This window comes from Cyprinodon variegatus, unplaced genomic scaffold, assembly GCF_000732505.1.
Source record: "Cyprinodon variegatus isolate N-32 unplaced genomic scaffold, C_variegatus-1.0 Scaffold167, whole genome shotgun sequence".
Classification (NCBI taxonomy): Eukaryota; Metazoa; Chordata; class Actinopteri; order Cyprinodontiformes; family Cyprinodontidae; genus Cyprinodon; species Cyprinodon variegatus.
In genome coordinates this window covers 991474-1013638 of record NW_015150620.1, presented here as the reverse complement: position 1 = coordinate 1013638, position 22165 = coordinate 991474, and the positions used below count along the sequence as shown (strand labels likewise).

General features: G+C 35.0%; 1 protein-coding gene across 3 annotated transcripts in view; it reads right to left on the bottom strand.

Moving 5' to 3' along the window:
* Positions 1-22165, bottom strand: part of mdga1 (MAM domain containing glycosylphosphatidylinositol anchor 1) — a 240539-nt gene that overhangs the window by 12540 nt on the left and 205834 nt on the right. For all 3 annotated transcript variants that reach the window (XM_015378249.1, XM_015378250.1, XM_015378251.1), the window contains 5 exons: positions 21499-21679; positions 21388-21411; positions 17535-17687; positions 17063-17224; positions 8887-9017 (listed from right to left, as the gene is read on the bottom strand). In XM_015378249.1, the coding sequence (XP_015233735.1) occupies positions 8887-9017; positions 17063-17224; positions 17535-17687; positions 21388-21411; positions 21499-21679 (651 nt within the window). The remainder of the gene's footprint in view (positions 1-8886; positions 9018-17062; positions 17225-17534; positions 17688-21387; positions 21412-21498; positions 21680-22165) is intronic.

Below are 22165 nucleotides of genomic sequence, written 5' to 3'. Positions count from 1 at the left end.
ACTAATTGACCGAAACACCACAATCCACTCAATTAAACAGACTTCCAAACAGCTTTGTTACTGCTTAGATTGACAAACTAAGTAAACCAACTTTGTTTTCCCTCTGTGTTTGGCTGGAATTCTGATCAATCCACTTTGGGTACATATTGCCTTTAATATTTTATATGCAATGAAAACCTTCAAGTAAGGGTCTCAGAAAATTATACTGAATATGTCATAAAACTATTTATAAATTGACTTTAATATTAATTCAGAAGTCAGACATACAAAATAAGCTGTTATGATTATACCCATGGATAAATGAATTTAAGAAGAGAATATAAATACTAAACAAAACTTATTAAAAATATTCAACTGACAAAATGGAGTCTTATTTTTCTAATTAAGATTTGAACCAATCCAGCACATTACAAGACAATCCCAACCACTACAAGACGATAAAAAATCTCAAGACAAATCTATTTAAATTAATATAATGCAATCTCTATGTTTAAAGAATGAAAGAAAACATTTTGAAATCTAAAAGAATGAGAAATAGTCAGATGTTAAAGCTGTAAAATTGATCCCAAAAACAATTTAATAATTTAATTATCCCCACATTTGTGTTTTTTCTTTAAATCACATCAATATCCTGTAATTAAACAAGAAAACACTTCCGGTTGTGACTTTCACAGACATTGGAGCTGTTTTACACAGGAATAAAACAAACACACTTTTTTCTTATGATCAAATTGTAAGAAAAAAAAAATAAAAAATTGGACAAATTGTGAGTGTGTCGGTGCAGAAAAAGATCCCAGGATCAAAAGGGGTACAGTCACATGCCAGGTTGGAGCTGTGAGAGTGTTGTTTTGTTGAGCCCTGTAACCTTTAATGTTTCCCTTGATGTGCTGTCCATGCACCAGATGGGGCACAGTGCTAGAAAAAGGAGCAGTGAAAGTGACTGAGTTTACACGTGTTACACACAAATATACAGTGAGGGCTTTGAAATTCCTGTGAGGAGCAGATTCACTGTCCAATGATAGGCACAGAGGAATACATAGTAGGTCAGCCTGGTTTCCCACAGGTACCTCGGGTGAATGAAAATGTGAGGAACACAGATGGCCTCAGGTTAATCTGTGAGTGGGGATGAGTAATCTACCAAGGGTTGCTGTATTGGTGTTATTGTACTTCAATTGTTTTAATTAGTAGGTGTCATTATTACTCTATTATGTATTCACTGGAAAACCCATTCTGTCTTTCAAAAGTGTTCAATAATAGATTTCATTATCTAATTACTGAACTGAAACTATAGTTCACCCTGTACTAACTTCCAATATAAATATGCAATTACAATGCAATTATAATACAATCACTGAAAGCTTAACGGATTTGCGCAGTATCTTTGCTGTTCCTAGAACTGCACTTCTCTGGAACGAGATGTCTGATGTATTTCCAGGGATCTGCCGTAGCCACTCCTCAGGTTTGGGGGTCACTGCCCCAAGTGCCCCAGTGGCCAGAGGCATCACTGTTGCCTTGACCTTTCAGGTTTTCTCCAGCTTTTCTGTGAGCCCCTGGTATTTCTATAGTTTCTCATGTTCCTTTTTTTCTGATGTCCGGTTAGTTTGCCATTACCGTCCATTCAGTCTGTTTACTGTATATCAGGAAGTCCCACAGGATCTTGGCTCGGTCAATCTCTACCACCTTTGGAGGTGTTTTCACATTGTATATAATAATAATAATAATAAAAATATGAAGTAACTTATTCGAGCACAAATATTTTGGAACAGCCTAAAAATCTTATTTTTACTTATTTTAATCAAAAGCAGCAGAATTTGATCGAGCCTAAAAAAAAAAAAAATATGTCAGGGGTGTAATGGAGGGGATGCTAAGACAGAGGTAAGCGAAACTGAAATAGTAAGATAAAACAATAATATATATGTAACAGATTTTAAGGGGAAAAATGTTCTGACATATAATTAAGCCAAACATAAGTATGTACCCTATAATACATAATTCAGAATTTTATTATTTAAGCTGTAAAATGGAAGGTATAAAAATTACCACCAAAGTTTTTTTTAGAATAATTATAAGAAGTATTCTTGCATTACCTCAGTCCTACTGTATAATAAGCACACATTACTTTAAGCTTGCTGCCAAGTCAAAGTGCAAAATTCTTCTGCACATAAAGGTCTAAACTGCAACAAACTATTAGGCCTGCAGAGACGATCAACAAGGCTGACCCTCACTTCAGCCATTACATGTACAGGTTTAGGGCAGAAATAAAAAGACTATTAACCTGATCCTAGGCTGTTTAGACTTTTATCCTTTAGGGCATCAATGGCAAAAATGTGAGATTACAGGCAGCACTCTGTTGAACAGAATAATTACCTCACAATCAGGGTAGTCAGTTAATTAGCTTCTAACAAAAAAAACAAGATGAGTTTTACATATCCACTATTATCTACTATACCTTGTCCTTAATACTGTTTTTGAAAGTGTTTTTTAGATATTGTCTGGTATTTTTTAAATTAAAGTTAGCTAATGGTTTGAGCAATGAAAACCAAAGTCAAATTTCTTTTTTTTTTCACACACATTTGATAAAATATGCTAATTCTTGTCCTACTAGCACCCTCGTATATGCCAGCTTTAAACCTCAATAAACAGTTCTCCAAATATAGCGTTACCATTCGTACACATAATTTACTAATTGCCTGATCTTCAAAGATAGAAAATAAGGTCCACTAAATGACACGGCATGCAGGCTCTGTAAACATTTTTTTCTTTATTAATATTTATCTAATATTGTGAATTCACTGATCAAAATATGTTTTTAGAAATACCATTGTTTGGCATTATAACAATGCCTTCTTGCTGGCCACAATGACCTCAGAAATGTTTGTCTGAGTGTTTGCACCTGACTATCAAAAGATGCAAACCTGCATCTGCATTTGAGTTTGAGCTTCAGAAAATGACTTTGTATGTAGTAAATGTTTCCTGCTGCATATCCTCCACCCATAAGTATGTGCAGTGTGTTATTTAGAGTATAACCTGCATATTTGTGAAGACATAGGCTCAAAAAAAAACAATTGAGCTGTCCTCTGCATTAAAAGTACAAATGCAGTCTATGTTGAAGCTTAAATGGATAAACTGGATCACTTACCCTAATGCAATGAAAGTCTCATCGGTCTGTGAAGCAGCTAATTAGTTTTCAACCACACCTCCTCATAATCCATTTAGCATCCAGAATCCTGCTCAACTTGACACGAAAAGCATCTGAGTTGGACAGCATGTCAGATTTTTATTCTGATGACCCTGACTCAACCCTCCTCCATCGCCGGGGTCTAACATTCTCGCAAGCTCTATTTGGCTCAGTCTCTATGCTGCTACTTGCCCTTATTTAAGTAATTCCTTGGACTCATAATGCTTTCACAAGGCATCCCCAGCCGGTCCATTAGAAATCCGGCATGTGAAGCCTAATTCTGCCAGAGATTCCTTCCCAAGGGGAATTTTTTTTCTCACTGTCGCTTCATGCTTGCTCATCGTGGAGGTTCAGGTCTTATTCCCTGTTTTCATTCAGCAGCTCATGCATGCAATTAAAGTTAATTTAATTGTGAAAGGTAGTGTTTCAATTTCAGGTTTCACTTAAATGTTGAGTAGACCAAGACCATTAATGAAGGCAGTTTATAAAAAAAAAATAATTTTACTTGATACATTAACCAAAACATTTTTTATTTAAAACTCTGGCAGCTCATAGAATTTTTTATTGAAGCATAATATTAAAAAAACTAAGTGGAAGATAGAAATTTGTGCACAAGCAATGGTGATGCAGTCTTAATACAAGGCACAGATCTAAAAATTGCAATCTGAGGCGAGTTTCAGCTATTTTGAGACTATTGTTGTAGTTGACCAGCCAAGGCATGCTCTTTTCTAGGCTCTTTAATGCTAATGCCAGTCTATTCTATATTAGTGCCTGTCTATCTAGGGCTAATACCGGTCTCTGCTAATTGACAGCAAAAGGCAATCAAGAGGATGACCGGCCCATTCATGCTATTTACCAGCATCCCAAAACCTAATACAAAAGAGTACTCTCCACCAGCTTAGGCTTCCCATTTGCCAGTCTGGGCCGCTCAGTAGCTGGTGTGTGCCAACCATTACTTAGATCAGTAGCTGTCTGTACAATGGATATAGTCTCATGTGCCAAGGAAGTTGGTAATGGTTGGCACACTAGTCTTAATTTTGGTGTTCTTACTGCACCATATTCTGGAAGTTCTAGGGCACAGTTTTCTGTGTGCATAAATATACTTTTTATCCTCCAATAGTCTGGCACCTGACTTATTCTGTTTGGCTTGTGAAATTAAGAAGGTTGTATGAACTGAGTCGTACATCCTTGGAAGCTGCACCTGCACTGCACCATGCTAATGAGCGTGTACGAACTGATTTTAATTACTTTGCTGTGGTGGCTGCAGAACAACCACTCTGTAGTCAGTGTAAGCCCTGCAAAAACCTGCTGACTTTCCGTCTATGACGATAAATCACTGGACTGTTCAATTATCCAAAGGTCTCTAGTTTTTTTTTCTTTTTGTCACAGAATCAATTCATAACTCAGAATATTTGAACAACAGATTTTTTAAAATATTTACACTTTAAGTTACACGTAAATGAGAAAAATATCAGGACTATATACCAAGGAAAAGAGCGGATTACCGCTCTGGAATCCAAAGTTCTCTTTCCAGAAAAAGTTAATTTCGCATTGTATATTAAAATCATTATTTCAGACTAGTAAAGAAGTAAGTACTTGTGGAGAAAATATAGTCCAATAAGCTTCAAAGTCTGTGTGAAATTTTCAGTTCCTAATGATTTGTGGAATATGATATCTACCTGTGTTGGTCCAATGTATTTAATCGGGTCGATGAGAGGAGCCGTTTAGCATGTAATATTAAAATAAATAATTAATGCATCCCTCTCCTGGTACACTTTATGAAGATGCTGATTTCATCACACAGCATTGCAACTCAACACCTTAGCAGTGTCATACAATGATCACCTACTAGGTTTACAGGCCATAGTTTCTGATAAACTTAGAAGTGTGTAATAAATCTTTTTAAGTTTTACTTTTGTAATGAAATTTGCATGAATATTAATTTAATTTAGATGCATATGTGCTTTTATCTAAAACACACAGTTATGAAAAAAAAAATGAGTAGCCGTCTTTGTGTTCCTCAGCGTTTTTGTTCTAAATGTGTATTACTCGAGGAATACAGGGAGCAATAAAAAAAAAAAAGAAGGTCCTTGTTTTTCCTTGACTGTTTGAACATATCTTTCATGATTAAGTCACTAATATGGCCAATTATGCTCTTTAGAGGATATAAATTGCACAAAAAAAGAGTAACTGTGTATCACAAAGTAAACCAGGAGCTTTTTGAGCCAACAGTTGCCCATCTGGTATTAAAACCTGATGGTGGGAATAGCAAAAATAAGTAAATTAGCTGTCTTTCTACTCTAAAATGACATAAAGAAAAAGGTCTAGCAGGAACTCTCAAAAACTAGAGGGGGACGTCAGAGACAGAGCAATATGTAATGATTTTTTTGGTAAGCATTAGAGATCCATTTTATTACTTACCAAAATTATATTAAACTGTGTTTAACATTAAATGTGAAACTTTCAGAAAAAAAATCTAACTTTAAAGTGCGTTTAAAAGTAAAATTACTATAAGTGGAAGGAAAAAATACAAGCTTGGAAAAGACCAGGTGTGCAACGAATGTCATTAAGATGGTGAAAAAACAGTTTTCATCATTAGACAAAGATAGTATGCATAAATCCCCTAAACGAAACTAGCATGGGGACAGGAGCAGAATGTTATCATATGTTAAGGGACCAATTACATGTTGTATAAAAAAAAGATAAAATTATGAAAAAAATTCTGATTTCTTACTTGACAACAGATTTTTAATAAAAGACGAAGAAAAGAAGTAAAATCTTTTCAAGATGTAGCTAGGCCATAACTACTGCAAAAAGTAGGAATGTAACCCTGGCAACTAAGTATGAGAAAGAAAGGCGATTTGCCTTTCTTGGCACTAGCATATAATTTCAACACATTAAAGCCTCCGCCTGCAAAGCAGGTTTGAAATACATTGACAGTTTATTATTTCTGAGTGACCTGGTTGAAGAAAACACATCCTATGACTTTGTTAGAATGTACAGGTAACAAAACCTTTTCAGTTAAATGACTTTTACAGAGGTCAGGGAATGGCCATTAGGGCTTGGAAAATGTAAGAAGGAAAGTGTTAACTTATTTATACAATAACTACACTAAAAAACCAAGAGACAAGAGATGTACAGAGGTGGACTTTAAAATGCTTAATTTAAGAGTTACCAAAAATGGCTGCGAGTTGTAGATATATAAATATTTTCTGAAGTTTTACAGATTTTGTTTATTTAAATTTCTGATTACCATTCAAATACATATTGATATTGTTCTATTGATGGTCTTTTTCTACATTTTAGAAATGGAAATATTGTGTCGTCTAAAGGAATACAGCTTGTTGCGTTTTATTTCAGGGGATATGTCAGATATCATTTGTTGCATGCCATAAAAAATAAAATCTGCAAAATTACAAAAAGAAACATTTTATATACTCTAAAGGCTTTTGGGCTGCTATTCACCAATTTGATGATCAACTTAAAGCCCTGTGGTTTTAAAATCAAAATGTTTTATTTTAGATTAAGCCTTTTTACACCTTTTAGCAATCAAAAAGGAGCTCCAGAAAAGCCTTCACAAAGTTGATATTTTATTAAATTTACTGGATGTGTGGTAAAAATATATATTTAGAGGTCAAGATAATAATTTGCAGTGAGGTTGGTGTAGATGAATCTCACCATCGAAACTCCAGCAAACTATCTTTTATGCATATAAAAAAAAAAAAAAAAATCATTGCTAATGTTTCCTGCTGAGTTTTGAGTGCCAAAGACATGAAAATATATGAATACCACTCTTTCTTATTCTATTAATATATCTTTATATATTTGTAAATATTATATATATTTATTTTTAGTAGGGAATAAAGGTGCAGGGCTCTCTACTTACTACTGTACCTATGACATCTGCACAAAAGTCCATGTAAAATAAATAAACTATCACACACGGGAATTTAAGGACAAACATCAAATGACATTTGTTTTATAATTAAACTTTATAATTAGTACAGCCTTGAAAGTAATGCAGTGTTTATTAAAACTAAATTGTAAAACAAATTAATAAATAAATAGTGAATAACTTAGGCGCACTAGGGTAAAAAAAACCTTCACACTTTACGGCAACGTTTGATTTATTGTAAGCCCTGAGAAAAGAATGTATTACGCTGATGGATAACTGACCCATCTAGTTTCCCAATAAAAAAAGAGCAAAAACAAAATCTAATCAGAAACAAAATAGCCAAGACTGTCAATATTTCTCTGCCTGCATACTATACTTGACTGTGGCAAAGACATTTTAAATAGAAAAGTCCCCTAGGGGAACTCAGCTAGTCCCATAAGGAAAATTTGTCATGGAACCAAGTGCACGGTGCATAGTACTAGCTGCCATTAGAAACAATAAGTACAGATAGGAACAAATACCAGCTAAAAATGCACACATAGGCTACATACAGACTCATAAGAATAAAAACAATAATAATATTAACATACAATACTAAAAAAACAAGCAGAACAAAAAGTTATTGCACACTTTCCATTTCTCCCTAACAGACCTATCTTCATTTAAAATTTGATGGATGTGGGTATAAAGGAGTATTTAAAGCGGTTCAGTTAAAAGAAAGTTAGAAGAATCAGAATAAGGAGATGCATCATATTAGTCAAAAAAAAAAAAAAACAGAGAGCCAATGTGACTTAATGATTTGTTTGCAGACAGTCCTCCAACAATAAGTGACCTTTCTGCTATTTCTTCCAAAGCACTTACTTCCATGATGACTTAAAGGGACTAGTTAACTTAAACTTTGACCTTCCTGTAATATTTAAATAACCAGCCTCATAGCATCAGTATCTGTTTTGATTTGGCTAAATCTTGAAGTTAGCAAGTTAATACAGCCCCGGTTAGATGTTAAGCTGTTCCAACTAGTCATTCCAATATATTCTTATGTTTGTATGATTTATATGTTGGTTCAAGAAATATGCAAAATAAACATTTTTGCCCAAATAACTTTCTTTCAGCAAAATCTCTGCACACATAAAAGAAAAATGAACAGTAACCGTATATCTTTAAATACAGGGGATCCCAAAACTCATTAATATTTTATCTGTACTTTATTACATGTCAACAAAGCCCTAAGAGATCTACCTCAAAGTTGGAGTTAAATATTTCAACACAATTTTGTACAAAAAAAGCAAAGAGATGAGAATACTTTAGAAAACTATTTGCATTTCAAAAGATTTTTTTCTGTCGTAGTAATGAATAGACAAAATAATAAGGAAATAACATTCAGATATTATTTTGATTAAGGCAGAGTGAAGTACAGTGAAATGTTTCTATGTATTTTCATCAATAAGAAAAGAAAATATTTAGATTCCTGTCATGAAATCAAGACTAAAATCAATGCTTAATTCTTAAAACCTTGTATTAATAGTTAGGGGAACAGTGCATATTTTTCTCTCTACTGGGCAGAACAGGTTCTGACTTTCGGGCAACATCTTAGTTCAAAAGGGTGTAATAGGACACGGCAGATAGGAAAGGACCAAACTGTGAAGTAAACAAATGCACAGGTTTCCTCTTCAACCTGTTTTATTTTTAAATTTGTTTTATATTAAATATCTTGTCAGAGGGTTTACGAGTATAAGTTGTGCTCATTTTTAATCTTATATAATTGACTTCACACTTTTATTGTGTATGGAAACAACCAGCACTAGTGGTTTACCTGAAATGGTCCTCTGGGGCTGATGTCAAAGAAGGCTTTCCTCCAGTCTGAGCCCTGATGACCTGATTTTGTCCACACCACTGAGTCCACAGGTGCAATACTTCTCATTCTCAAAAGAACATTAAGCGTGCCTGTAAAAAAGTAACACATGTACAGTACAGTAAATTTGAAATTGTAAGACTGCAAGAAGCAAAATATTTTATCTAGAAAATTCAGCAAAAAAAAAAACAAGAAATTTGTCAGTAATAAAATCTATTTTCTCCAATGACATATAGAAAAGTAGAAACTTCACCCTGCCTATGTTTAAACTAAATTATATTTAGTTTTGATACAGTACATTAGATGTGGATTGGTGTTTATTTGGTGAGGCTTTCTGGCATTATGAGACTTGTACAAAAAACTCTGAAATGACAATACCATACAAACCCTCTACAGTAAATGGGTTAGACTTATTTCGGACATATCTACAGTATGAAGCAGGACATAGCACCTGAAAGAACGGATATTTTTGGAATAACTTAAGTATTTACTATATGTAGGTTTATTATCCCTTATTTTTCACAATTCAGTCAACTGGAGAGACTGAATTGTAATTAGGCATCAGGTCCAGGTCAATTGTTATTTAGACAGTCATGTTTTTTTTTATTTCTCAAGTGTATTCAACACAATTTCTGATTTGCTTTGTCAGAAACAGCAGAAGACACAGGTAAAGGCAACAGCAATTGCTTGGATCAAACACTACTTGACAAATAGAACATGGGTTGTAAAATTAAAGGGTCAACTGTGTGATCAGGTAGTCAGAAGCCCCGGACTACATACGATGGTAATATAACTATTCCTACATATTTACTCTGTACACTTCTGATTTTCAATACAAGACAGTTGAGTCATCTGCAGAAATACCTGGATGACTCTACAGTCACTGGGCGCATCAAAAATGGGCACGAACCTGAGCATATGGAATTGCTTACTTTGTCACATGGTGTGTAAACAACCTGAAGAAAAACTGGTTTTCGGAAGAACTAAAAATAAGTGAAATCCTGTTACAATTTGGGAGAATGAGATGAGGCGGAGGAGTTTAAGTTCCTTAGTGTTCACCTTAGACAGAATTTATTGTAATTTTGTCCACACAGAGTCTATACAAATGAGATTTTCTTCAGTGCAGCTCTCAAGACATTTCCAATTCTAAAGTGCAGCAGTGATAAATTGTAAACATGTTAAAAAAATGCAAAACATAAGACTGGCAATGATTTACAGTTTCCAACATTCATCGCTTTTTTTTACACCCCATTTTATACAACAATCCGCAGTCTAATGACACTTGGGAAGAAGCTGTTCTGGAGTCTGCTTGACCTGAATCGGATGCTGTAAAGCCTCTTCCCAGAGGGAAGCAGGGAGAAAAGTCCATGGTGGAAGTGTTAGGGGTCATTAATAATGTTACAGGCTCTGGACACCTGGGCAACAAACTCAACTGGAGAAGCAAGTTTGAGGTCATCTCCAAGAAGGTACACAGCGGACTGTACTTCTTCAGAAAGCTAAGTCCCTCCTGTTTTAGCAGCATATATTTTATCAGTCTGTTGTGGAAAGTGTGATCTCTTCTGCCATCATGCCTCTGTAAATTCTCAGTCTGGTGCAAACCAACAGAATTGACAAAGACTTCTGGATAGATGCTGAAACCTCTTCAAAGAAAATGAGCAAAAGTTTGGTTTCCTTCCATTTTAAACCTGCTTTGTGGTTCTTCTGTCCTCATGTGCTTGGTTAACAGCATCAGAGCAAATGACTAAAAAAGCTCAACAAGCTGATAAAGAAGGCCACCAAAGTTTGGGAATTCCTCTAGAATCCTTGAAGACCGATTCATAAAAAACATAAATTCTTCTTTAAAATTAAGGACATCATGGACAACAGTGGAGCATGCTCTTCAGAAGACTATTAAACAACAGCAGTGTCTTCAATCAAAGCCTTCTCCAGATCTGGTGCAAGCCAGACTGCTACAGAAGATCCTTCCTGTCTGAGCTATCAACATATACAACAACTTGTTACGACAACGTTTAATTTCCCTTTGGGATCAATAAAGTATTTTTGAATTAAATTAAATACACACTTCACTTTAATGTAATGCGTGAGTATAAGAAAAGAAAAAAAACAGCGTGAGAGCTATGAGAAGGGGGCTGTAATAGGCATGCTGCCTCTTGTCTCTATCTCATTCAGCTCTATGAGATGTAAGAGAATCGTTCATCTTCTTAACGATCTCCAGCCAGCCCCTAATTGGAGCATTAACCAACCACCAGTCTCCTAAACAAATGCACAAGCAGGGGGCATACGTGCTCTACATGTGGTAATAATGTGTGTGCATGCAGAAGAAGTATCTACCCATATGTTTTCATGTCTGAAAATTCCTTTTCTATTTAATGTACAGTATATAGAATTAAAAAACAATATTGTTTAAACATTGCAGAAATTGACAAGTTGAGATAAAGCACCTCTGCAAAAACTCTCAAATAACTGAACAACTCTTCTGAGTGAAAGAGTTTTATTAATGGGGTTAATCTGCTTATGATATGTCAATGATAACTTTTTTTTATGGGATTAAGAAGGAAGCTGTACTCAGAAGCTAAATTTAATCCGAAATAAAAATATGTGTTACTTAAAAGAATTACAACTTTTCCAGTTCAAAACTTCATCTTCCATATCAGAGCATCAACTTATTGATGTGTTTTGACACAGTCCGTCCCTCAGTTATCATCACATTACATGTGGTGAAATCTCCAGAATCGTGGTCTATTTTCCATGTTAATAAGAGGACAGCATTATTCTTCATGGGAGCTCAGAGCTGAAAACCAAGCACAGCCTTGCTGGTGCTGCCTGTTCATAAAACGGATGTTTTATGTTTTCAAGTCTCCGCCAATCAACTGACCAAGATAGCACCCAGGTTCCGTCCTGGGCTTAGACCAAAGACCACTGTAAGAATTCTGTTTGGTATATATAATTCCTGATGCTAATCTGATGGATATTCCATAAGTCAATAACACAGTTATTAACAAAGGTATAATCTTTTAACTGAAGATCATTATTTTCTTAGATCATTTGCATGGATTATTTTTGTTAACTGGTGTCCTTAAATCTACACAAGCCCAGATCTATCACACAAGGTAAAATCTATGTAGGCTATGCACAGAGTCCCTTGAAACAATTTAGCATCTCACACCAGGAAATGAGAGATTAGAAGGAAAGGATTTCATGCAACACCTGGTCATGTTTAGAATAAGTTGTGTGGAGTTTGAATTAGAGGCCCCTGGGTCAAAATGGAAGTCACTTCCTAAGGTGGTGGAGAATGAGAGAGCTAAGGTCCTGTAGGACTTCCTAATTCAAACAGACAAAATGGTAATAGTTAACCAACTGGACATTCTGACTGACAGAGAAGAGCTACTATGATCGATGCATCAAACCTTATTTCTGTAAACATAGGAGGAACAGCTCACCATCATGCTGGTAGTTAAAGCTCCAAAAAATCCTCTCAATCCTAAAGAGAAGATATATCTCCTATCCAGGTCCAACACTGCAAGAGCTTCCAGGATTAACAAATTGTATACTACCAGAAAGCGTATGGTCAAGAGGCAAACAAGGATCAATAACACAGGGACAGATGGCAACCCAACAGAGAGTAGGCTAAAAGCAAGAGAAGCCCGATACAATGTTCAAAATTTATCAAGGCAGATCTCACTTGTAAACAAGATCCTGTATAACAATAAAACCTATAAGTTGGAGTTGTTTATTTTGTACTTTAAAATACATGCAAAAACAATCTTTGCTCTGTTTTTCTCAATCACAATAAACCTTTCATTTCAGAGAGAAAGATTGCGTAAAAAGTCAGTGCCAGCTAATTTAACACTGCAAGTTCCTGGGACTGTGAATTCTTGAATGCAAATCTGATCATCAGTCAGATATTTTCCCCTGTGCCATTCCCAATTACTACACATAAATTAAATTCTGGACATCTATGGTTTGATTGAAAATTAATACTTTGACAGCCATGAGTAATTTTTATTAAATAAATTAACCATTTTTCATTCAATTAATTTTTGCATTTTTTAGTGTAGAAAATAATGTTCTTAAATTTTATTGAAATTCTAAAGATTCGTTCTCGGTCTTGGAACGTTTGGTTTTGCTCTCTTAAGGTCTGGTCCCTGTCTCAGAAACTGTTAGGCACATATACTCAGTTTATCAATGACTTCTGAAAGCAATAGTCTGTGCTGGATTTTATTAAAAACTAACAGGCTAATATTTGCTACAACAAAAACAACTAATAAAAACAGGGGTCATTGTTATTTCCTTTGTGTTGATAACTGACATAAAATCTCAAGAAAATTATTAATTTGTTTTTAAAGATATATAAATTGCATAACATCTCTCATGCTATTGAACATTATGAGTCACATAAGACAAAGCATAATACTTTATATAATATAACATAAATAGAGAGATCCAAATATATATCTATCTGCTCAACCTGGTCTTTGAGTCTACAGCTACATATCAAAGCCTCATTATCATTTCTATCTCTGCTTCCACTCAAACTTTGCCTATTCCAATTATCAATGCTTACACATAACTATACCTATAAGTTCACACACACCTTGCAGGATGCAGTGGACTATTAAAACAATCTATTGATTGGTCTAAGGTATAGCAGAGTGTGGTAGTGAAAGTTTCAGAGGGGCACAGCTCTATCAGACCCACTTGTCTACACTATTATCAGAGAACAAGGTATAAAAGATGTGCAACCTCACAAACATGCATTCACTGGTGATCTTTAAGTCGAATGATTTTTTCAATTTCGATTACACAAAGTCTACATCCATTGCAATGTGGATACCTACAAAACACAAATTGTTGATAAAAAGGTACACAGAATCTATTGATACATTTATCAAAGCATTTGATCCAAATGAAAATAAAATGCATTCTATAAACTTCAGTCCCCTGTTTAAAATAATCCAAGAAATTTTAAACTTGTCATGCTGCATTCAGCCCTTCTAAACACCTACCCAGTGGCAAACAAAAACTAATTAAATATTGTTTATTGTTGCTGACAGTGAGCCCAAAGAGAAGAAACACATTATGTGTGATTCTGCACTATAACTGACGGAGAAAAAATATACTCTCTCCTCTCCTCTTCTTATAGCTAAAAACATGTCTCGATTTTCATACAGAATAGAACTTGACATTTACACAACAACGCCCAAAATGCTACTTTGCCAAATAGCCTACCGGTAAGTATTTAGAACATGAGAAATATTTTTAACACATAACATTTAATGTAAATGATAAGGTGCTATGTTAATTTAAAAAAAGCAAGGATGCTTGATGGCAGCATGTTTTTGCAGGTCCCAGCTGTCAATAGTTTTGTGTGCTTTTGTTCAAGTTTTTTTTTTTTTTGTTTAAGTTGTTTGTACTTGTAAATAAGATTTAACCTGACTGGTTTGTGGACAACGTTTTTAATTTATTGTTAGAGACCATGTGAGCAGGCAAGTTCCTGTTGTTTACATCAGGGTTCACTTTTTAGCTCTTAGTAGCAGCTGTTAGCACAAGGTTGAATGATATACGGAGGGGGTTCATTTATATTTTTGGTACAACAATGTATGCCAATAGTGCATGCCCCACTCTCTGACCAGAAGACTCAAATTCTACAGTATCATCCCCAGATTCTGAGTGGCAAAGACAAAACCTAAAAGGCCATGTATAAACCCTTATATAAAGACTTTCCTGAAGGAGAAGCATAGAGCATTTATATCAATACTAAGGAGAAGCTTAGAGTTTGGGGGGGCTATAGGGGAGTGGTGGCATATTGGTTAGGGTACTGCGCTTGGATCCTAGAGGTTCACAATTCAAGCCTCACTCCCACAGACTGCCAATCTGGGACCCTGAGCAGGACCCTTAACCCCCACATTGCTCCCGGGGCTCCGCCCAATAGCAGCCCACTGTTACCCAAAGGGATTGGTTAAATGCAGAGAGTGAATTTGGTTTCTTTCTACTTGTGACAATGTAATGACAAAAAAGTTGAATTGTCTATTCAAGCTTGGCTGAAGAAACAGAAAAAAAAATTGAGAAAGGAAAAACTATCCAAAGAAGGAAGATGGAGGACCAACTACAGATAAACAACATTGGTGTGATTTCAATGGTCCTCATACTTTCTGAAATAAAAAAATCAAACAGTTTGGATTGCATGTATAATATGAACAGTTGGTCCTCATGCAAGAAGTGTTCATATGAACAAATTATTTCTTAAGTCATTTGGATGTGTGATTTAGGAGGAAATATCACATTCACCATTTTCCCCCTATATCTAATATTCTCTTCTTGGGTATGAAGAAATTTTACTAGTACTCCTGATTTGGCGAAGGGGTCTTGTGCAATAAGTCAGCTTTAATTCAAAGATGTTTTTTTTGCACTAAATTGTCACTCTATAACAATTACGTAACAACACAACAATAGGCCCGTAAGCAACATTATCTGGTTTGGCCCAACATGAAATACAACACCCCATCAATCCTGCCCTAATCAATCCCCATATGGCTTCTGGAGATGTACAGCACATATGTGAGTTAGTATTGAAATGAGAGTTGCAGATAGCTGTGTTGGGTTGGTGATGGCAAACTCTTTAAGCAATTACGTCATAAGTTCCACCTCATGCCTCAACAAGTAGTTTTAAATACCGTTTTTTTTTTTTACAAAGTATTTTATTATTGTTGTTTTATTTTCACTTCTATAAAAGTCAAACCTTGTCATTTATAGCTCTAGTAATTTATTCCACACTGCTTGCCTCTTACTGGTCCTTTAATTCTGCTTCTCAGCAGAGTTTTTTTCCCTTCATTTTCAATGCCATTTCTGTGATTGAACACCTGACGATCTTAGGAGGTTGTGCAGTTATACGGCCTTACTGAGGTGGCAAATTTACATTTCTCGGGAATGCAAGCTCACTTAAACACAGGTGGACTGCATCAAGTTTATAAGGATCAAGTTAAGAACGTTGTTAAATCTGATGTGTTGTCTTTGTAAGAGCCCCAAGTACCAGAGATTTACGACTAGAATACAAAATTGTTGCTGCATAAGGCCCAATGACTTAAAAAGTTTTGATCAGACACTCATCATTCAAATGAATAACACTGTCTCCTTAATTAAAAAGTTAGCTTTGCCATGGAGAAACTAAAAATTTACAAAAATAGAGAGAATAAGGACTATAATCTCTCTAAAAGGTAATGCTATTTTATATTTAAACATGTAAGGTAATCAGAAAGAAAATTGTTTGATATAGAGCATGAAAGTCTATTAAATCTATACATCTTATTAAAATGCTATAGTGAGAACACAAGAATTAACTGTTAAAATTAATCCACAATAACACACAATCAGACAATTCAGCAATGTATAAAAAGAAAGGGAAGCAATAGAAAGGGAAGCAATTCTCTCCACATGATGGAGAATTGTTTTCTATGCTAACCAGGCTACTGAGACTGCCCTTATTAAGGTGTTCAGTAGCATCAGTATAAATTCAGACTGTGGAAGAACCACAGTGGTGGTACTGTTTTATTATACATTTCATCGCTTGATTTTATAAGTGTCTGTAAAACTAGGTGGGCCTTTCTGGTACAGGAGTTCCTATGTGTCACTTATGAGGAAAAATAGCCCAGAACACTGTAAGAATGCTGAAAGCCTGAGTTCTTTTAATTCAAAGTTTGTTTAAAACTTGATTTTACTTGTAAATTGAAATAGTTCATTAGTTTAAGTTTTTGGTTCAATTGTTTTTTTTGCTTTACTACCTACTTTATAATGCCTTTATCCAGACATGGGCAATGTGGAGTCAACAAGTCATCTCCATGTCATGTATTGGTTCTACCCAGCCAATTAACCAGGTGAGTCCAATCTGCACAGGTTAATTCACGGTGAAGATTGGACTCACCTGCTTCAGTGGCTGGGTAGAACCAATACATGACATGGAGATGACTTGTTGACTCCACATTGCCCATGTCTGCTTTTATCTTTACTTGCTTTTATTCTGCTTTCATGTTCTTTCTATCTTATTGTTTAATTAATGTAAAGTGCTTTGAACTGTCTTTATATGTATTGGTACTATCTAAATAAACTTGCCTTGCATTGCCTTGAATGTGTAAGCACTCACCAATGTGTTTTCCCTTCATGTGATAGTAGAAAGAGACACAGTATGGGACTCGACTAGAGCCCTTCGGGCCCCTGACTGAAGACACATTAAAAAGTGGAGATAGAAGACGGGCCTTGTCCCCTTGAGCACGAGGTCGGGATGCTTCGATGTACATGTAATACCCTGAGATCAACAAGGAAACAGAAACAATAAAAACCTGTTAAGAGGTTATTCAAAAATAAGGAAAATTAATACATTTTAAATAACATAATTAGACATAAAAAGCCATTACTGGTTGCGCTGCATATTGTATTTGCTCTGAGAATAGACTTTTCTTATTTTTCTACCAGCATTCTGTATTTTGTGGTGTATTTAGATTAACATACCAAGGACTGGTAGAGGCTACAGCTGACTGGGGCTCTACAACAACTGGTTCCTTATTATTACAATGACTCATGACTCTGACTTAAAAATTATTTCCCAATTATCTTACCCTCCTTTGTTCCACTGCGGTCAGTCTCCGGGCCAGTATTAGGAGATCGCTTGGGATTGTGCGTCAGATTATTCTGTCTTGTCCAATCAAATTTATCACTCCGGTCTTGAGAGAAACCACAGATCCGCTCATCCTCGAACCCACACACTTGGTCTGAGATGTGTGCGCACATGAAAAGAAGAATTTAAAGAGAAAGAAAAAAATAAGAAAAAGATTTTATTGAAAAAATATAATGTAGATAAATAACATAAGATCCACATGATGGTTAATATATAAAATGTTCTTTTCAATGTTCACCTTAGAGTAAACAGACCTGTAGTAACAAAATGACAAACAGAATGTGGGGGAGAGGATATATGTATTACAGAAAGTAACATGGACTTGTTTTAACCATGTTCTTCAGCAGGGATTTCTATATATTTCACCCTGTGACCCACAAAAAATATGTATAGCTTCTACAATGTCTGTTCACTTGTAAATATAAAAATAAATTATGTTTATTTTTATATAAAATTTATTTTAAATTAAATGAAATTGTATTTTTAACTATTTAAGTGGATGATTAAATATTTAATTATGTATTTCCAAAATTAGAATTAAATTTAATATTTGTCTCATGTATTAGATATAACTGAAATAAACATATATGCATTTAATGGTAATACATTTATTTCATGAGAAATTAAATTTTTTTATTATTTTAAAATATAAGCTCTACTCCACTACAGTCAAAGATGACATTACAATAACTGTAAAGATGATCTAATGACCCCCACTTTGGGAACCCCTGTATTTCCCAAAAGGAGAGATTTAAGATTTTTATCAATAAGTTTAGTCCAAAAATATATTATTCATAATGTAATAACTTGTTTATGTGATACATTTTTTGAAACCAAAAAATCAAAGTGGAAGTTTATTATGACTCACTGGCTCATGCCACCTGCTTCACATTTGACCTATGGTAATTTTTGGGGAAAGCAGAAACCAATCAATACAAATAGCCATTTTTAAAACAGATTATTTTTGGCTAAAACAATTATTTTTATATTCTGCGTATTTGACAACAACTAATACTTTATATTCTTTATATATATGTTTTTGCTGAAGTTACAAGCAAAAGCAAAATGTCTTTTTAGAATATTTAAACTGGATGTTTAGACTTTTCAAATGTAAACTATAATGTCATAGATATGGGCAGGTGCTGTGATCACATTTTTCCTTTCTGTGTATTCTTTTGGGATCTTTGGATTCACTTCCTTGTCTTCAGATTTACTAATGCTGATGTCTCTTGTTAAGCAAGATAAAGCAGCTTCTCTCAACAGTGTTGTCACCTTCATTAGCCCATCTGGTGGGTTTTGCCATTATCAAAGACTCACTAGACAAGAGAGAATAACAACAGCCATCTAAAACCATCCAAGCTGACAGCCTCAGTAAGAGCATCCCAGAGACACACACATGCCAGCCTCACACACACAGACATACAGTCTGATAAAGATGCTTATGGCTCACTCTCCCCAAGAGGACTGTTTGTGTGCTCTCTTTTGTTTCAGGGAGCTAATCTATTACTATTCACACCCTTCTCTACTTCATGCACTGTTTTCAATTTACACTGTTGTTCCCGCAGTCTGTTCCAATCTGCTGTTGTTTTAATTGCTTCACCCTGGCATAGCCAAACGGCACTCCTGCCAGGAAAATGCTACGCTTCTCTTAATGAACAAAACACTGAAGACTTGACTGACTCAGATCAACGGGGATGGGAAGCGAGAGCATGAGATGCAGGGAAATATTAGATACCAATAGATACAGAAAAATATAAGCTTAAATACATAGTTGGATTAGTGTGACAGAATTGACACAACTTTTAATATTGGTGACCTCCCTGGTATACAAAGCTTGTACTGTAGATTTGCTCTCATATCTTCATTATTTCTTTATTTATTTAAATTTTAAACCACCCATTGTCCATACCTTAAGATTTAAATGTAAGACAGATCATATTTCCCCTCCATCAGATGAATCTCATATAAGCCATTAAATAGATTTATAACAGGTAAAATTATGCATTTAAAGCATCTATTACTTGAAATGTTAGAAATTACAGTAATTGAACAATTAAATAGCTTTTAAAAGTAATACAATGGACATAAAACCATTTAAAATGTGTTTTTAAATAATAAAAGTTTACAATTTATTAAAAAAACATGCATTTAATACTTAGATGAGATGATAGTGATGATCAGACAGTGGCTGGCATGTTAAGGAAACCTAAATTGGTTTAACAGCGGTTTTCAGCTACATTGTTGGTGTATATATAAATATATATATATTTTTTTTTTTGTTAAGAAAAGTTTCTATATGGAATTCCCATCTAAATAGTTTGCTGTTGCCAGGTGCCAAGTCCTACTGGAACATTAAATCACCATCTTTATAAAGCTTGTCAGCAGTGACAAGAATGAAGTGTTCTAAAATCTCAAAGCAGATGGCCATGTTGACTTTGGTCTTGATAAAACGGAGCTAAACAACAACGTATGACATATGGCTCCCTAAAGACCCACTGACTGTTGAACCTTTACACACCACTTCAAGCAACTTGGACTCTGTGCTTCTTCACTTTTTTACAGATTTTAAAAAATGGCAATAGAAATGCAAAATGTACAGTATATGTATCTGAAAATACAACATCACTAGAAAATGTGAAGCTGAACATTGCTGATGATGATAGAAAGGGCATATTCATGAGAATAGAGGTGGAGGAAAGAAGCCGATTGATGGAGGTAGCTGATATGTGAGGAGGGAGGAGGTGGGTTGCAGCGTGATTTGAAGGCAGACAGGACTACAATGAAGTGCATAAAAGGGAGAGTCTTGGATAATATGGGCTGCAGAGAAGAAGGAGAGTAGAAGAAGGCGGGCAGAGGTGGATCTGGATGACATTGCAGTAATTTTTGTCAGTCTTCCAGATTGAAAATACACCTAGGCTCCATTTCTCTTCAGTGCAGGTAAAATGTCTCTAATTCGGTTTCTGCATTAGAGCCACCTCTTAGCGGAGATAGCTGGACTGTTTAATCTCATGGTCTGAATATGTCTTTGTTGTGTCTCAAGTGGCGACTGTCAATGAGCTTTGCCTCTAAATCACCACGGTTTTCCAGTTTTTTCTAAAACACACTTCACTAACATTTTATTTCTTATGAATACAAGTAAATTCAGAAGTCTTGATTTTTATCAATGATCTTTGGCTTTCCTGCTCTATGGAAGATGACAACCAACCCCCAGTGGAAAACACTACACTAATTATATGGCCATAATTTTCTCAAAGGATGAGATTTGCATATCAATATTAACTTATTTGATATAAAAAAAAAATAAATAAATAAAAATAGTATTTACAATGACTGTAAGCAACACGTATCCAATTTAACCAAAATTTACTTTTTGTGTGTAATTTCTATATAATACACAAGTTTTCCTTTTTAAATTAAACAAAAATGTATGCCCATTTTAAAATATTTTTAATGGTATTCTAATTTACTGAGATAAACGTATATGTATATTCATTTCAAAAGAACATTCTCATTAATCGATGTATTGACAACAGGTTTGTGGAAACAGCATCTATTTAATATGGTTTCATGCTACCAAATTCGGCACCATGATTACTCTATCTGCCAATCCCAAGTCATTTGAGTGTTGAATCCACTTTCAACCTACATTGCTTTAAAGAAATATGATGTTGATGGACAAGCAGGGTGTTTAATGCTAAGCTTAAAAATTGAGGAAAAGTTTTTTCCTCACAAATACACAAAATAGTTTAAAATAGTAAAATGCGGGAAAGGAGAAAATGGTTGGTTGGTCTTACCCGAAGATCTTGGATAAGTGTAGGCTGCAAGAAAATAGCAATTCCATAATTATTTTGATAAACACTGATTTCTTTTTTCCTTACAAAAAAAAGGATGAGACAGTGACTTACGTTCTGAGTACAGAATGATCCTGCTGACATAGTCCCCTGTGCTGTAAGTTGTGATGGGAGCCAGTCGAACCTCATAGGATCGAGGGATTTCCAGGTCTGTTACCGTGTGAGACATCAGCACACCCTTCTCTGGCTCCTTACCCCTTAGGTCTATTTGCTTTGACACCAAGCTCTGCTTGTCCTGTGCAGGTGAAATCCAAAGCAATTTGCAAATATTAGGAGAAGCCACAGGGACATGAAAAGTACCACTCACACTGCATTCAGCTTGCACTGGCATTAAATCAACGACATAAAAAAAGGGTAGTAAAAAGTGATGTTCATTCAAAAATAATACGTTCCCAATAGTCATCATATTTAGGCTTCAATCGTCTCTAAATCATTTAATTTAAAGTTCCCCCAGCACAGCTGTTGCAGTTAATTTTGAGGAAAGAGGTTAAAAAAATCTAACAAAAAGAAACACTGTCCAGATTTTCCTGTGTCTAAGTATTGCTTAGTCGACATGAGTATAAAGTTAGCACCTCTGGGCATTCTTCCAGACAACATACCCTACTCTTGGGCCCAGATAGTCTTGTGTTCCATTAAATCCCACTTTTTATCCAAAACAAATCTGTCCTGCTTTGCTCATTAAAAGCTTTGGAGGCCACCACACGCAACATTACTTCCAAGC